General features: G+C 38.8%; 1 protein-coding gene across 1 annotated transcript; it reads left to right on the top strand.

The window, feature by feature from the left end:
- The first annotated feature begins 9,759 nt into the window (after positions 1–9,759).
- On the top strand, positions 9,760–17,101 carry gata6 (GATA binding protein 6). The gene is made up of 7 exons (XM_042498251.2): positions 9,760–9,904; positions 10,454–11,365; positions 11,841–12,013; positions 12,695–12,820; positions 12,930–13,017; positions 13,127–13,224; positions 15,008–17,101. Exons 2-7 carry the CDS (start codon positions 10,513–10,515, stop codon positions 15,167–15,169), a joined length of 1,500 nt encoding a protein of 499 aa, XP_042354185.1. The 5' UTR covers positions 9,760–9,904; positions 10,454–10,512; the 3' UTR covers positions 15,170–17,101.
- Positions 17,102–17,540: the final 439 nt, after the last annotated feature.

Genomic DNA, 17,540 nt, shown 5'->3' on the forward strand with positions numbered 1-17,540 from the left:
GGTCCATGTATCCATCCCTCTGTGCCCACCACAGTGACTACCACCCACTCACCTCCAAGTTGTCTGTGTTTTGCTATCAGTGACGTCACCTCTGCCCAAGGCTGTTTCCTCTCGAGCCGAGGCTCCAAACAGCTGATTTAGGGAAAGTCACAAAGTGTACTGGAGACCTGACCTTCTCTCCTGAGACAAAACACACAGAGAGGGGCTGGCTCCACAGGATGGAGCGCGGAAACAATAACACGGCCAACGAATCTACACAAGAGATGAGGCTTGGTTTTCCAGAGACAGACCGACGGGCGGTCAGGCGTCTTTGAGTTGGTCAGATCTGCATCCACATTTGATGCCTCTTTGATGTCAAGTCATTTATTGCAGGGTGGATTCCAACCTTTCCTGCTAATGAGGTTGTCCAACAGTCTAATTGAAGAATGGATATCCCTTGTCAATTGATTGGCTGAAGACTGAATAGAAAATAAAAAAAATACAAGAACCAAGAAAGATTAAAAAATCAGAAAAACATAAAGACTGGGTTGCCCAGTAGCTCACCTGGTAGAGCTGCAGTGGATTTGATTCCAATCAGTAGATCTTTGCTGTATGTCATTCCCTTTCCCTCCCACTTTCAAGCTATAGCTGCCCTATCAAAGGCAAAATTCCTCCAGATAATCTTTAAAAAACACACAAAAAAACACCAAAAACCTCAAAGACTAGTTTGAAGAAACAGGCTTATTTACTTTCTTACCAAGTTAGATGTTAAACATAATGCTACAGCTAGCTGCTGGATAGTATAACACAAAAACTGGAGTCACAGTTAGCTTGGTTCTGTCCAAAGGTAGCAAAATCAGCCTATCAGCACCTCTAAAGCTCACTTATAAACACGTTATATCTTGTTTGTTTGATCCATACAGAGCTGTTTCCAAAAAGAGTTCTCCGTGGATAAAAAATGAAGCCAATGCAGTAATGACAAAAACTGCAGTTCCTCTTATGGCCACTTGAGGCTGGCTCCAAAACTGAGTCTACCCCCGTAGAGGCTCATCTTAAAATGCAGCATGAACATGTTGAGAGCCTGGTCCAAAACAAAAAAAGCTTTTGGTCTCTACAGCTAATTTCAACATTCATGACAACTGTATGTGGGATGATTTTTGATATTACTCACCTGTTGACATTTTTTAAGGCCCAAAGTTACACATATTTAAGGGTGTGCTGTTTGAGTGACAGGCTGTCTGTTAGGCCTCACCCCAGTCTGTGAGTCAGATCCACCCCTCCCTCCTCCACAGCTTCAACCTCTTGTCCAAATATGATCACTTTTGACCTCAAAAAAACAATATGTCAACAGCCAAAATGCCAAACTCGAATCTTCCAAACAGCAGTCCACAAACTAAAGGATGACACCATAGTAGCTATGTCGTTGTGTCCGTATTTGTACTAAACTAAGCTGATTGGCTGCCAGCTGTAGCTTCAAATTTAGCGTACAAACATGAGTGGGGTTGATCTTCTCATCAAGAAAGTGAATAACAAATATCTCAAAATGGCAAGCTATGACTTTAAATCATCTTGTGACCCTTCAGATTTATCTTGTGACCCCTTGGAGGGGTCCAGACCCACTGGTTTGAAACCACTGATATTCAGTTTCTGTTTGGACAATAAGGTTAAACTTCTGAAAAAACAAAGAATGTTGACTGCGATAAGTGCTTTAACTAGTGCAACAGCATTGGTGAGACATACATGAAATGTTTGTTTTATTTATCTTTGGAAAGAAGCAGATCTACATCCTGTGTAAAATAAACTTTAATATATTTTTTTTTTGACACAGTGTTGATTGTTCCGATTGACGATTCATTGTTAAAATGTTTTCTCCTCAGACACATAATACAGTCCACTGCAGTGAATCACACTGTAAATGCAATTCAATTTGTGGCTAAGTGTGTTGAATTGTACACCTCTGCCTTATCTTGCTTTAATGGCTTTTTAAACACTTAAGTTTTATAGGTGATGGATGGGGGGCTTATCTGACTTCTGGCTCTTTCTAGGCGAGGCTGCTTTTGACGTGGGACCAAAAGCGGAGGAAATGATCACAGTTCCCTGAAGTCCCCAAAACTCTCAAAGATTCCTGCTTTAAGTCCACCGCTTGTTTCCAAGAACATATTTGAGTCAGCAGCTGGTTTTTATAGAAATTTAAAAGAACTAGAGATAAGTGCAGATATATTTTTTCGTCAGTCCTCCTGGTCTGTTCTACTTTCAATCAGAACTCTGTTTCCTGTGAGTCAATAAGCATTCACTTTTCTATAAGCAAAAACTAAATGGAGCTCATCAGCTTTATAGGATATCTAAAAATAGTCTGTGGACTTTAGAGTTTTGCAAACAACTTGCTGCTGATCGAAGAGTCCACATCAAAAATGAAGCACAGCTTGAAAAAACTGATTTCATAATCCTATGCGGCAGGAGCTCCTTCCCTTTATCCGCTTAATCCCACATCCAATATGACTAAGCACAACCTGAAGAGTGTGCAAATTAATATTATAATTACATGCAGCAGGACTTTGCTCTACTAATCCACTTAATCCCTAATATTACAGAGCAATGTGCTCAGCCTCAGCTTGTCCTATCAGAGCTTTGTTTGAACTCCATAGAATAACAGAATAAGCCCTGCATCTTATATCAAATCTTAAAAATGAAATATCTATGCTTACAGCTAAAGTTTTATTCTTATCTTTTGTTTAACTGGAGTATTCCCGCTGATATCAAGGCTCCTTTTTTCGAGGGAAGAAGACAAGAGCAGCATAAATGATAGAAACAGTTCAAAATACAATAACACATTGTAGTTGATGCATGATTGGAGCCAGAGTTAAAAGATTAGGTCAAATGAGCCCTGAAGCCTGATGTCAGGCTGATGTGACATCATGACACTGAAGTGATAAAACTGGAGCTGCTGGAGACATGGATGATAACAACAGATAATGTGCCTCTGTCATTCTCAAGTCACAGACATTCATGCATCTGTTCCCAGGGAGTGTGTGCCATCATTTATTGCTTTATTCTTTATGCCAAGTGAGCAACTTAATACACAGGCAATAAACGTAAATCTCTAAGATGAGGAAGAATATTTGTCACACAATGCCAGCATGGATTACTTAAGAAAGGCCTACCAGGCAAAGGCTCAGGGGCCCATAGTGTCAGGAGCTCATCTGGTCCCTCACCTGCAAAATGTCACTAAAACTAACATGTAACAACCAGAAAGAGACATAAAGAGGCCACAAAGAGATGAAAAGCAACTGCAAAGAGACACAAAATATACAAAATATAAGATATACACAACAAGAAAAGAGAGCTTGGAGTGACACAAAATTATAAAAGGGGCAAAACAACCAAAAGAGACACAAAATTACGACAAAGGCACAACCAGAAAAAATGAGCTTAAACACACACACACACACACACACACACACACACACACACACACACACACAAATAAATGAATAAAAGAGGCAACAAAACAACCAAAAAAAGAGACTCAAAATGACTATGGAGAGACACAATTACCTCAAAGAGACACAAGATGAATATAAAGAAACACATCTACAAATAGACACAAAACTAGTAATGAGAGCTCAAAAAACACAAAAAAATATGGAAGAGGCAAAACAACCAAAAAGAGACACAAAATAACCACACTAAACCCATAAAATCACCTGACACACAAATCGAATACAAACAGAGGCTAAAAACAACTCTAAAGGGCAAAACACAAAATAACCAGAAAAGACATGAAATGATCTACAAAACACATAAAAAAAACTACAGAAGGAGCAAAGACACAAAAAAAGACACAAAATAACCCTACAAATAATCACAAAATTATTTAAGAGACACAAAACAAGTGCAAAGAGTCACAAAATAGCTACAAGAAAGGGCAACTAAAACTAGCAAACTCAAACTCACTACAGAGAGACACGAATGGCTACAACAACAAAAAGAAAAAAAGAGGCAGCTTCAGTTCATAGGTGGAGGGGGGCTTTTACATGTCTGTGCCCAGGAGCTGATTGTCTTATAATCCGCCCGTGGACACTGGCTGTGATGGTGCAGGATCATTTGCAGCCTCCAGTCCCCATCAGAAAATCCACTTCAAACACTGACTTCCAACACATGCACACACACACACACACACACACACACACACTCGGTGTGAGCAGGCAGGTGAGTAGGGCGTTTCGCTGTGGGCGAGCGGAGGAAGCAAGGACGGTACATGTCCGAGATGACAAAGGTTGCTTTTACACCTGTCACAGCCCGTTTAATCATCTACCACTTCAAACAGGAGAGTCTCTGACGCTCGCGGCCTCCCAGCAGCCTTTGCTCAGCAGCTCGGGACAAGCTGCCATTCAGTAGAAAGGACAGAGAGAAACAAACCTGCGCATGTATAAAACTTAACTGTGTCTTCCATAAAATAAGAGCAAATAGGTCAGTGTCCCGGAGGTAATAAATGCTAAAAATGTCTTTCGCAGGTGCTAATTTAACATGAGGAGAAACTGACCTGAGTTTAACTGAACTGATTCATCCTGCTTCGATTTATAATTTTTTCAGTTTCAGTATGAGAGATATATTCGTTATTTAAGTTGTACAACAAAACATTAAATCTGAAGTTTAAAAAAGCGTTCTAAGGTAATGGTCCAGTTATTCAGAGTGCAGAGTTTATACTTCAACACATTAATTTAACATAATATTTAATGGTTTATCGTGGGAAATACATTTAAAAGAAGCAATTCTGAGTATAAAAAAATAGTATTTATTTCTCATGGATATTTTAGTTTGAAATTCAGTGTGTCTACTTCAAAAATCATCAGTAATATGTTTGTATTTGTAAAATATAAGCATTTTAACTCAAACACTAAAACAGGCTGTGTGGGAATATATTAAGCAGTTAAACAATTCTGTTTATACATTGGAGATGCAATATCATCAGCAGATAAAACGCATTTGAATATGAGCAGGAATACTTGACAAAAAAGGTGAATTATTATGGTAGCACAAATAACCCATCGTCCCCCATTATGGTCCAAACGCCCCCCATACAAATTGGAAATATTTCCTAAAATCAAACGAATCTCACGTGATAATTAAAAGCCTATAACAACATGTAGGCCTATGGCCTTTGACTCAACACTCAACCCCTTATTGCCTGAAAGAGAAAAGAAAATGCTCCCAATGCTGGTGGTGATTAAAATGATGAATTGAGTGTTTCCTGCATGTTTTACATGCAGCTACAGTCTTTTCTCATTAATCATAATAGAGACATCAGAGACCTCCGTGTGTGAAGGGCGTGTTTAATGCCAACAAAACATTTTATTACCCGAGAACAGAAATCAAGACTGTTGTTCAGAGGCTTTTTCCCTGAGTCACAGAAAAACTAACGAGCCGTCTGGATAGTTTTAAATAAAATAATACAAAGACACAATATACCGTAATGGGTATAATATTATAGTGAATAATCTGTAAACTCAGCCCCCCCGATCCTTGTTATCTCCATAACATCATGCATATAGCAGCAGTATTGGCTAATCAGGAGCAGGCTACAGCAAGTGCTGGAGTGTTGGAGATAATCATTATCAAGTCGGTACATAAGGCACTGACACCTGAAGAGGGTCGGCCATTAGCTGCACACCTCCTGAAAGAAACAAACATTATTCAGATAAAACTGTAGCCATGGGTGAAAAAATCTATAAAAATACAAACTCAAATCGTTTTATAAGGAAAAGCAAAGATGTTAATACAACGACTGGATAGAATTTCTGTCATTATTATTATTATTATTATTATTATTATTGGTATCATCATCATTGTTTTTGTTGATTTTTTCCACGTGCGATCAGTAGAATTGTTATTATTAGAGTTTAAAATAATCAATCAATGAATATGACGATTAATTAGTACTTCCTATATGATTATCATCATTATTATCATTATTATTGTTGTTATTTTTTAGTTGAATATTTTTTTCGAGGTGGGAATTGTTATTATTCAAGTTAAAATGAATTAATTGATGAATATAACTACTGGTTATTGTTATTATTATTATTTGGTTGTTTATTTGATTTTGATCTCATTTAAGCATAGTATTTTTTCTTTTCTTATAAATATAGGGCTATTTAATCTAGCACTTGATTGTATTATTATTATTAATAATAACAACAACAACAACAAAAACATTATTTTTATTGTAAACATTATCATTAGCATAATCATTAATATTATAGCAGCTGTAACAGTAGTGATATTAGCCTATGAATAACAGGATATATGAGCGACATTGTGCTTTTCCAGTTAATTTATGATAGAGATAATTCGATTAGAGGCCTGTGTCTCTTTACCGCGGCTGACATCCACGCAGGCCCACAGTGTTTGACCGTCAGTGGATAAATGTGGAGACAGGGCGGCGTCCTGCCACTTCTCCTCACAGGCTCCTTGTGTCAGAGCAGCACACTTTGACATCACTACGAAAACACCTCATTCATCAAATCGAGGCTCCGCAGTCAGTGAGCAAGAAGTCAGAGAAGTGGAGGGGAGAGGGGGAGAAAAGAAAAGAGAAGAAAAAAACAACAGGATTTTGTATTCTCGCACTTCGCTGACAACTGCTCGGGTGGAGTGGGGACGATGGGAGACAGTAGCGCATGGTTTGGTTACTCCCTCAGATGTTAAAATCACAATTGCAAAAACCTCTCTGGCTGTCAGATGTTGCGTCCAGTTTGATCTGCAGCTGAGAGCAGAAGCTGTGAGACCTCCAGGACACGATGTGTCAGCGTGTGTCTATAAGAGTACGTCCCCGTAAACGAATTAATGTGAGCACACAACTTAAGACCACTGTTATCAATTTAGACATTCAGCAGCTGAAATTCTATAATCTAAATAGCAGATGCAATACTGTAGCAAAAAAAAAAAAAAGGGTTAAGGGTTGTTAAGCTGTGTTTTCCTATAGGGACTTAACGTTTTAGTAGACAATTACCCTCGGGTATTTACATAGGCTTAATTAGGGCCATGTCAAAAAGAAAAAAATAATAAATATTAATATCATTAGCATAGTAGCAGCAGCAGTTATAACAGCAGCAATGTGAAATAAACAATTATATTAGACATCGTTGAATAATAGTTGGCTTAATTGCCTACACGTGACAAGAAAAGTACTAATAACAGAAGTGACAGCAGGCCTATTGAAAGAAGCAGTAGGCTAATAATAAAAATAATAATCATAGCAGCAGCAGCTCATATGGTAGTAGCTGTAGCAGAAGTAAAGAAACATTATAGTAGAGAAACAACAGTGGCAACAGTGGCCAGAACTGTTATAACAATAGTTGATATGTCTAATTTTGTAGAACTGTCACTTATTTTGAAATATAAAAAGATATTAACCTTTAAAAACCAGGATCAACATCACTTTTCCTGTACTTCTTTCAGACACCTTTCACAAGTATTTAAACCTTTGACCCATGAGCTAATTGTTTTGATTTCTTTAAAACATGAGGAAAGAGACAATGAGCAGCTTGGCAAGAAATGTCCCACAAATTGCAAGAAATTACTATATTTAGAAAAAATAATAATAATAATAAAAGCTAGGGAAAAATTACATAAAACTATATTTCCAAGTATCATAAAATGATAAATAATTATTATAATGTTTAAGTAGACTTTTAGGTAATTCCCCTATTGTTGTTGTTGGTTTTGTTCCTTTTTTGTTTTTCTTTTCTTTTTGCTAATTTTTTGGTAATTTTTTTGTACTTTTTTATTTTTTACTAATTTCTGGGTCATTTTTTTCTTAAGTTGTTTATTGCAACCAATTCCCAAGTTTCAAATGGTTAATGATATATATTAACAATATACTAAATCTGTATTTCTTTATCAAATAGTCCAGCTCTTCAACTTCCAGCATATAGACTGTAGGTACAAAGTCATGTTGAAATAATTGTAGTAGTAGGAGGAGTCCAAAGCCCCCCAGTCTCCTTTATAGTAGTAAGTATTGGAAATATGTTTGCAATATTTGTGGTAAATTAGAAATGTATCGGTGAGTGCAGCTGGTTGAAGTGATCGTGAAAGTAGTGGTAATAGTATTATATTGTGAATAGTAACTGTTTGAGTCCTCAGATCTCTGCATATCAGTCTATACTATAAAGACTACTTCGTAGCAGCAGTGGCCTAATAATAGAAAAAAGTACTCTGATCTCCCTGCAGCCTGTAGTTCAGGCTGCTGTGTACACGCAGATATATTAGAATAAATATTTAAATGTTGGAGTCGTCAGATCTCTCAGTCTTCAGTTATCTCGCATCCAGACTAAATGTAAACAGACACAAATACCTGCTGAATGGCCGTGAGTGTGATGAACCGGGGGAACTATTTGTTAACCTCTGTGAACACGCACGAGGACGGCCCCGTAAATGAGTGAATGATTCAATTGACACCTCGCGCTACTTTTGATCACTTCACTCAGCTCGATGTATATTCAGGCTGAGCGAATCATCGCGCTTCAAAGCGGCTGCAGAGAGAGTTTGTGCTCCTGCACAGCTCAGGACATCTAATCCTCAATGAAAGCGTCTGACTTAAATAAACTAATTAGGAGAGGATTTATTGATCACTGCGGTGAGCGCAGAGAATGAACAAAGCGGAGGACAACAGCTGCAACCAAGACATGAATAAAGTTCAGTCTGGAAGCGAAAATGACAAAACGGATAGATTATTATAATATTTTTTTTACATTATAACTTATAGGTTGTATATACAATGATCCATCCCCATGGACTATAAAGTTGGTGTTAGTTTTAAATTTAGTCAGCAGTTATCAGTCAATGAAATCTTATTTTTTAGAGCAGTCAAACAAAACAGTGTAAAATGACTCTTACAGTTGAAAATATGGCTTAAATAAAATTACAGTGTATGAAACTATTGTAATATAAGCATTTATTATGCAGGCAAACCGTGTAATTGTTTTATTGGCGTTTACTATAATTGTTGGATTACTGTTAATGGTGCATTCATGTAGAAGTAACATTTTACTATTGCAATTACTGGAGATAATTTTGACTTAGTTTTATACTGTTGTGCAGTTTTATTGCGTAATTATTTGTTTTGTTTATCAACCGACCATACAATTTTTATGTAAAATCATAACCAGGAAAGTATAACTGCTTTCAGATGAATAAAGTGCAGTGCATTTTATAATCTTTCATTCTGAATTTCACCGAAGAAGGTGTAAAATAAAATGGAAGCATTTAAGTAAAGGTAACTCAAACTGTGTTCAAGTACAGCACTTAACTAGTAGTAATTAGTAGAGGTTCTTAAATAAAAAATAAATGATAATAATGCAATCAATCATAAATAAAATGAAATGAAAAGAAAAAATAAATACATATAAATAAAATAAAAAAATAAGTGTCAGTGAGTAATTTAAACCAACGTTATAGAGCAAAACAGAAGTATGATAATACTGGAAAATACAATTTAGAAAAATAATCTTTAAAATGTTAACAGTATTTAGTTTTAGACTTCAAACATGAGTTAGTAATTTTTTAGGAATAACATTTGATAAAATTAAAAAGCAGAAGGGGTGGGGCTCCATGTCTGCCCAAAACTGAAAACTCTCTGCTGCAAATTATTATAAGGCTCAAACATGATCACATCGCTTTTTCTTTCTCCCTCTCGGTCTGTGTTTCTCCGTGTGATTGATTGGAGGAGTTCACAGGCTGGCACCCCCATCGTGTTTCCAGACGCTCGCGCTCCTCATGATTGGTCCGCCTCCTGCAGCCGCAGCCACCAGAAGCGCCTCCTCTCTTAAACCTCGTCAGACCGCACTAACGTTTCCCATTACTTCCAGGAGAAGCAGAGACTCACTATTAGGAACTTTGCGTGCGACCTATGGCACACAACTAGCAGGTATGTGCTGGAAAGCGACAAATGTCTCCTCTTTTTCCTCTTCTCTTATTATCTTTTTCTCTCAAACACAGTTGGTTTAAACATCTGGCGGCAGAAATCATCATTTCGGGGGTATTGTTTTATCGCTCCAGCCTGCCCCTCGGCCCTTATCTGTTTTGGGTCTTATCAAACGGTTATCTCTTTTGCTGTGAAGACATATTGCGTTTTGTTTCCTATCTGTTATGTGTGTGTGTTGTGCGTGTGTGTGGGAGGACAGAGATTTGACACGGACGAATCCAGTGCCTCTTAAGAGCGCTCGATGGGGCAGTCACTGCGGTTGGGTGCGTTTTATTGGAGTTATAGATGATACAGCAGTGAACGCGCCGTGAATCGAGTTGTCAGAGTCTTGCAGTTTTTTGTTATTGTGGAAATGTGAAGATGAAACCAAGTTGCGCATCAGATTTGCGTTTTTCCAGAAACTTTCCTGAGAGTTTCTACCCAGATGTTTACGGGACAAATTTTACGCACACATGCTCGCTTTCTAACGGTTCCAACTCTTTTCTGTCACAGGGTAGACTACCCCCTGACCATTTTTATTAACCCCTACGGTGTATGGAAAGTGCTCCTGGATGGACCTGGGCGAAAACAGCTGGTCCATGGTCAAGCGAGAAGTTTCCAGCAGCCCAGGGTCACCGGCTGAGCAGACCTACCTGCACGGTGACAGCAGGAGGGACGCTCCCACCTCGGATGAGCTGAGGACACCGCCGAGCGACCTTGACGCACTGGGACACCGCCGCTCCGACGGCAGATCGTCACTACACTCCTACGTTCACTTCGGACACCATAACAACACCCTGACCACCGCCGAGGACATCCCGCTCTTTACGGATTTAGACCAAGGCAGCAAAATCGTCCTCACCAGCGGAGCGCACAAGGCGAGCTTGCTGGTGGACCCCACCGACATGTACCAAACACTGGCCATCGCCGCAGCCCAGAACCAGACTGGATATGATTCCTCCACTGGCGGTTATATGCACTCCAACCCAAACTCCCCCGTGTATGTCCCCAGCTCCCGGGTGGGCCCCATGATACCCAGCCTCTCGTACCTGCAGGCCAGCGGCTCTGCGCAGCCCAGCCACGCCGTCTCCAACCACTCGGTCTGGTCGCAGTCCGCCCCGGAGAGCCCCTCCTACAGCACCGGCAGCCCACACACCTCCAGTCGGTTTCACTACCCTCCGAGTCCGCCTATGAATAACGGGACGCCCCGGGACACCGGCTACAGTAACACGCTGAATGTGAGCAGCAGGGACCAGTACGGGCTCTCGAGGCCCCTCAGCGGGACCTACGCGAGTCCGTACTCCCCTTACGTTGCACCGCAGCTCTCCCAGCTGCCCTCGCCTTGGACCGGGGGACCTTTTGATAACACCATGCTGCACACCTTGCAGAGCAGAGGCGCGCCCTTGATTCGGGGACCAAACGGGGGTAAGAAAAAAAGCAAAGGAGGACATAGTGATGGAAAATTTTTCATCCTCTCTGTCTGAGAAAATTATTAAATTCTGTTAATCAGGCATGCAACAGCTGACGTGTCTTAAGTTAAAACACTGAAACCTCAGTGCGCTTTTGTAACTGATCTCCGCGGGGACGCCAGCTGTCCTACTCATGCTACGCTGGATAAAGTAGTACAAAAATATTATTCTTATGTTTAAAATTTATTTTGTCTGAAGGTGCGCGCGAGTGTGTGAATACTAAAAGAAAAACAAGGCCTATTTGTGCGCACAGGCCTGCAGTAAATTATTTAAGTTAAAAATAAAAAAGTCTAAATATATATAAAGGATTATAACATGGAATTTTTGCATCTGATTTAATTTGCTTCACCGAAATGCATTCCCCTTTAAAAACTACAACATGTGTGCAGATTTGGATGTTTAAAAACGCATACTGATTTAAGTCTTTTCAGTTTCAGATATTCTCGACGACATGGGGGAGAGCAGAGAGTGCGTAAACTGCGGCTCCATCTCCACGCCGCTCTGGAGGCGCGACGGCACGGGCCACTTTCTCTGCAACGCCTGCGGCCTTTACAGCAAAATGAATGGGCTGAGCCGGCCATTAATTAAACCACAGAAACGGACGGTAAGCAGGGGACCACTTAACCGCTCCATTTCCTGCCTAATCGTTTCAAACAGTGACTGGAGGTCATCGTCGATGATATGCAGAGTGTCTACTGCAGAAAGAAGACGTTTATGCTTGAGTTTAGAGTTGATTTTTTTTTCCTAATAATTTTGGTCTCGTTATATCTGTGACTACTCAAAACGGGGAGAGATCTTTTATCAGTCAGAAATCATAGAAATTGAGTTAGATTGGCTCCTCTTCGTACCTTTCCCATTATCTATTTCAAAGGAATTAAAGGAAAATGATTTAACTGAATTAAAACCATACATACGCGGAGATATTTCTTAACGCAATTAATTAGGCACTTAATCTGTCGATCCATCCAGCGCCTCTGTTGGGTAATTTAATCCGACTTCCTTTCCTGGTGCTATTACGCGCATGTATTACGCACAGTTGTTGTTTTTTTTTGTTTTTTTTTACTGGGAATCAGACGTCACACATGACTCCCTGAAAATCAACATCCTGTAAAAAGTCGTGCGTAAATGCCAGTTAAATGGAAATCATAATATCGCCCGTATTATTGTTAGGAAATTGGCTTTAAACCTTAAGACAGACTAAGACTCCGCGCGTTGACAGATCTATTAACATCTCCTTCCTCTCCAGGTGTGTTTCGTTTTTAATGGTTATGTTTTTTGTCTCCAGTCCACGTCCAGAAGAATCGGCCTGTCCTGCGCCAACTGTCAAACCAGCACGACCACTTTGTGGCGCAGAAACGCGGAGGGAGAGCCGGTGTGTAACGCGTGTGGACTCTACACAAAATTACACGGGGTGAGTGAAAATTTAATTTCGCACATCTTTCCAACGTACTTACATAAATAAACACACCACAAATAAAAAATAAATAATGATTGGTATCCAAAAATATTGAAATGTGCAGGTACCTCGGCCGCTCGCCATGAAGAAAGAGGGAATCCAGACGAGAAAAAGAAAACCGAAGACCTTGAATAAAGCAAAGGGATCCTCTGGTGAGTCACTGATAATTATTGGTCATATAATCTAGTGGTTATTTATTACAAACATATTGTTTTTAAAAAATATGATTTCAAATATATGTATTTTAAAAAATCTTTTTAGGAAATAACAACTCTGTGTCTATGACTCCCACATCCACATCTTCATCTAATTCTGAAGATTGCTCGAAAACCAGCTCTCCCTCCGGACAGGTGTCAGGGGTAAGACTATTTATTTACATTTAAATTACATCAAAACGTCCAATTTAAAGCATCACATTATAATTGGAGACATAAGGATTATATAAAACATAAAGTCAATTATAAAACGCCATCCTTTCAGTTATTCTGAATATCAGACTTGGACGTGATGGGGTTGAATATTTTCTAAAGAACAAACTGAAAGCATTTCTCGCAGCAGGTGTTTTACTGTAAAATATCACATGCAGGCTGACTGATGCTCTGCGGTGATGACTGATGTTAACTAATGTGTCACGATAACATTTCAGTGACATGAGCTACACATTACTCACGATTAGTGGCTTTTTTTTGACATTTCATGAGCTAAACTAGGGGTGGAGTAGGCCAGGTGGCTTCTGGGGCTCTGCATGTTTTCTGGAATCTGTTAGGTTTTGAATACCTCTAACTTTGCGCCATTCAGATAAACAAACAAACAAACAAACAAACAAACAAACAAAAAAACCCAACAATAAATATATATATAATTGAGTAAATGTTCTTCTGTCTGAAATGATTAATATAAAGTTTGAAAAACCAACATTTACTCAACATTGTTGGGAAGCCTTGATTTGCAATCAGAGCAGCCCAGATTATTATGGGAATGGATTCATGTGTTTATTCTGTGAACTCAGTTGGAAATAGGTTTCAAGATTTTATGCTGTTTATGCCAAATTCCCACATTTTATGAAACTTAAAAATAGTAATTTTTGAAAGTTTTTGTCCTTTTAAGGTGTCAGGAAGGCTTAGAATTAGTCATTCTCAAACTCTGTTGTCCACCACTCTGAAATGGTTTGAAAAATAACACATAAGCTGCTGTAAATGGGTAAAAAAAAAAAAAAATCTCCCTTGACCCAGGGACGTAGCACCAAATTCTGGGTCCTATAAGTGGTCTCTGTGGGCCCCTAGTCCTTCCTCTCTTTTCACACACATTTGTTTTCCCTTTTCTTTATTTCTTTTGTTTTTGTTAAGCAAAGTCACTTTTCTTTCTTTTTCCTTTTCTTTTTTAGAACCTCAGATTCCCTTTCTTGGGGAAAGACATGACAGTGTAAGATGTCGCTCGCTCAGCCCTAGCTGTGCTTCAATATAAATCCTAAAACAGAACTAAACCATTTATTTTTGTGCCTTTAAAGAGTAAGAGGAACCTTGAAGAGCTCCCACATTTTTTAAACACAAAGATAAGTCTTTCAACCAATTTATTCAGTCAATTTTAACTTAGTTATGGCATAAATTACTTTGAAATAAAAAATGCAAACAAAACCAAACTTTTTTTTCCAGACTTTTCATGAGCACTCTTTCAATTGGGGTCCTGGATAATCACTTTACCCTCACTATGATGCTCCTGCCTCGACCCCCTAAATTTGGGCTGAGCTCCAAATGTTCATGGTGTCTGCTCAGCCCATGAGTCCAACATGAATCATATTAGAAAAAGAGACAAATACTTCGAGTCAAGTGAGAAATGTCAGCTTTGGAAAAAAAACAGTTAGGCCACACTTTAAATTATTTCCAGGATTTTACAGGATGTGACTGTAATATTTCAAAATAAATTATAGTAAAAATGATACAGTGATGCATTTATGAAGATGATGTGACTATTTCCAGGATTTTACAGCATGTAGTCTAATATTTCACAATAAATTACTATAAATATTATGTAGTAACTGACTGTGAAAGTAATGCAACTGGTAGCCAGTAATTTACTGTGAATGTAAAGTCAAACTTTTTACAGTGTAATAATGAGTATTTTTCATGTGCTCTGATTTTTTAGGTCAGTTCATCTGTGCTATCCAGCTCAGGGGAAGGAACCGGCTCCGGCTCAGTGGTGAAGTACCCAGGACAGGACAGCCTGTACACCAGCGTGGGTCTGTCCCAGCCATCAGATGTAGCTTCAGTGCGGGGTGAACCCTGGTGCCCCTTGGCCTTAGCTTGAACATCTAAAATCTCTGGGAGGACAGCAATCCCTGGCCCCTCTGTCTGGATGCTAGTGGAAGTATTTGGGGGGCAATGTTTGTTTCCTTCCTCGCAGCTGATGCAAGAAGAGTCGGACAGAGGGGGAGAGAAGGGTGAGGCGACCTTCAGTCACACTGCGAGCTTGATCCGAGCGTGGAATAGCTGGGATTGGTTTGGTGTGGGGGATCTTGTTGCCTTTAAGAAAACAAAGGGAATCACCAGGCCAGATGATCAATCAGGTGGCCTGCTTTGGATGGTTTCTGGACTCCGCCATGCACTCTCCCATCCACCATGGCAAAGAATTCTTAAAATAAAGCCATCATGTACATAATGGATTTCCTCGCTGTTGATTGGATACCACTGCTTCATAAAGCGCTATATTCTTTAAGGACATTTAGATTTTTTTTTTCTTTCCACAACTGGAATCATGCCACAAGTGCCAAGACAACTTTTATGAATCAAAAGAAAAAAGATATTTATAAATCCTCCATTGTTGAAAACATGGCTATGATTGTTAATAAAGATATCAATATAGAGTAGAAGTTAAACCGATGTCTTCTTTTCTATTTTTTTTTCCTTTACAAGTGGTTGTTTGTAGTACAGTAGTGTTAAATCTGCACATGTTTTTCACTGAAAGCTCTTACTGTATTTGACTGAAACTAGGTTGGTTTAAACAGGGTATAAATGTCATCTTTTGTTTAATTATTTACTGAAAAAAATGCAAATAATCAACTCTTTCAGGCTAATTTTTAATGTTGAAATGCTGTCATTGAAATGGCAGCACTGAGGTACTATTCTCAAAGCAGAGCTACAAAAACTCTTTTACATGTAAAGCAGTTGGCTTTTTTGAACAAAGCACACCCAGAATAGTTGTGGGCCTACTGACCTTTATGTTACAAGACATAAACCGCAAAAGAAAACTGTTGGCTGCACTACGACTCACTATAAACTGTGTACCTTTCACAATGCAAGCATGTACTATTGCATCATTTTTTATACCAAAATTAGACCAAAGAGGAGAGTGAGGTCACCTCTGAACAAATTCATGTTACTTTGACGACTTTGACTAATCCCTGTGAGGATTAAAATGAGTGTAATGGGTCCAGAGGTTTAACAGAATGAGGTGTTGAAGTGGAAGGGAATAAAAGAAGCAAATATTACAATGCAATGTTTTAAAAATGCTCATTGTGTTAAATTTTTGAATTCATGGCTGCATGGGCGGCATGCAAAATCAAAATTTGAGAGGCTGTGTTTGATTTTTCACACTGTTTGTCTCCAGCAGAGTGTGAGTGGAGCCCCAAAATGCCATTTTGGGCCACAACAAAATCATTGGGGGGGTTAAACCTGAGTTACATGTGAAACTTGGCGTAAAAAAAGGGTTTTATTTCTTATCTTTTATTTTTTCTCACAGCTTGCTTCATCCAAAAAGGGCATGTCATACATTCATCTGGACTTATTTATTTTTTGTTTATTCTAGCATCTTTTTTCCTGTTCTTTTTCTTTTAAATAAAAAATATTTTATTTAAATTTCAGTCCAATAAATTTGATGACGCAAATGAATTTACAGTTACCCTGTGTTTTAAAAAGAATTGTTGAAAGAACTGTGTTCTTGCATAATATTAATATTACTCAGGCATACTTTTGTATGAGGCAATCACAGCCATGCTTTGACTCCCTGTTTCTCCCTGGCAGAACAAAAACTTTATTTTCTCAGATGTCTTCATGACTGGGAGGAAAGCACATGAAAAAAAAGAGAAAAAGGGAAAAAACGAAATTGTGTGCTTCATTTTCAGAAATTCACCAAAATGTGTATGAAAAAAATGAAAAATGATGACGATTTCCAGCTTTTTCTGGGTGGTTTGCTTCCACATTCTGCTTACGTTTCATTAAAGCGAGCCTTTATTCTCCCTGACAGCTTTTTTACTTAAGAGTTTTTCTTTTCTCCCGGCCTCCTGAGGGCTCAAAGCACAATCCACTTTCCTGTGTCCTCTTGAACCAGCAGCTCAAAGTACCTGTCACAATGTTTACTGTACTTAAGCGAATATGGCCTGTGAGTAATACCACATGAAAAGATTTTTAGAGATGTTTAAGATTTATGTCTGGGCTTAGCGTTATCTGTCTGCTCTTTGACATATTGATTTAGCTGAGTTTATTGAGTGTGGAGGAATGTGCAGCACAACACAGCAGCCACATCCACAGTTTAGAGATCGTCATTGCACTTATTGTTCTTTCTTTTGCAAAAGATCAGATTTTTTATTAGAATGACACAGCCAGTGCCTTTTGTTTCAGCCAAAGATCATCCATCATAAAGTTTTATTTTTTCAGTGTTAGTGTTACTGATGTCGAGTTTG

This window comes from Plectropomus leopardus, chromosome 12 (genome assembly GCF_026936395.1).
Source record: "Plectropomus leopardus strain MGB_pleo_1.0 chromosome 12, ASM2693639v1, whole genome shotgun sequence".
NCBI lineage: Eukaryota > Metazoa > Chordata > Actinopteri > Perciformes > Serranidae > Plectropomus > Plectropomus leopardus.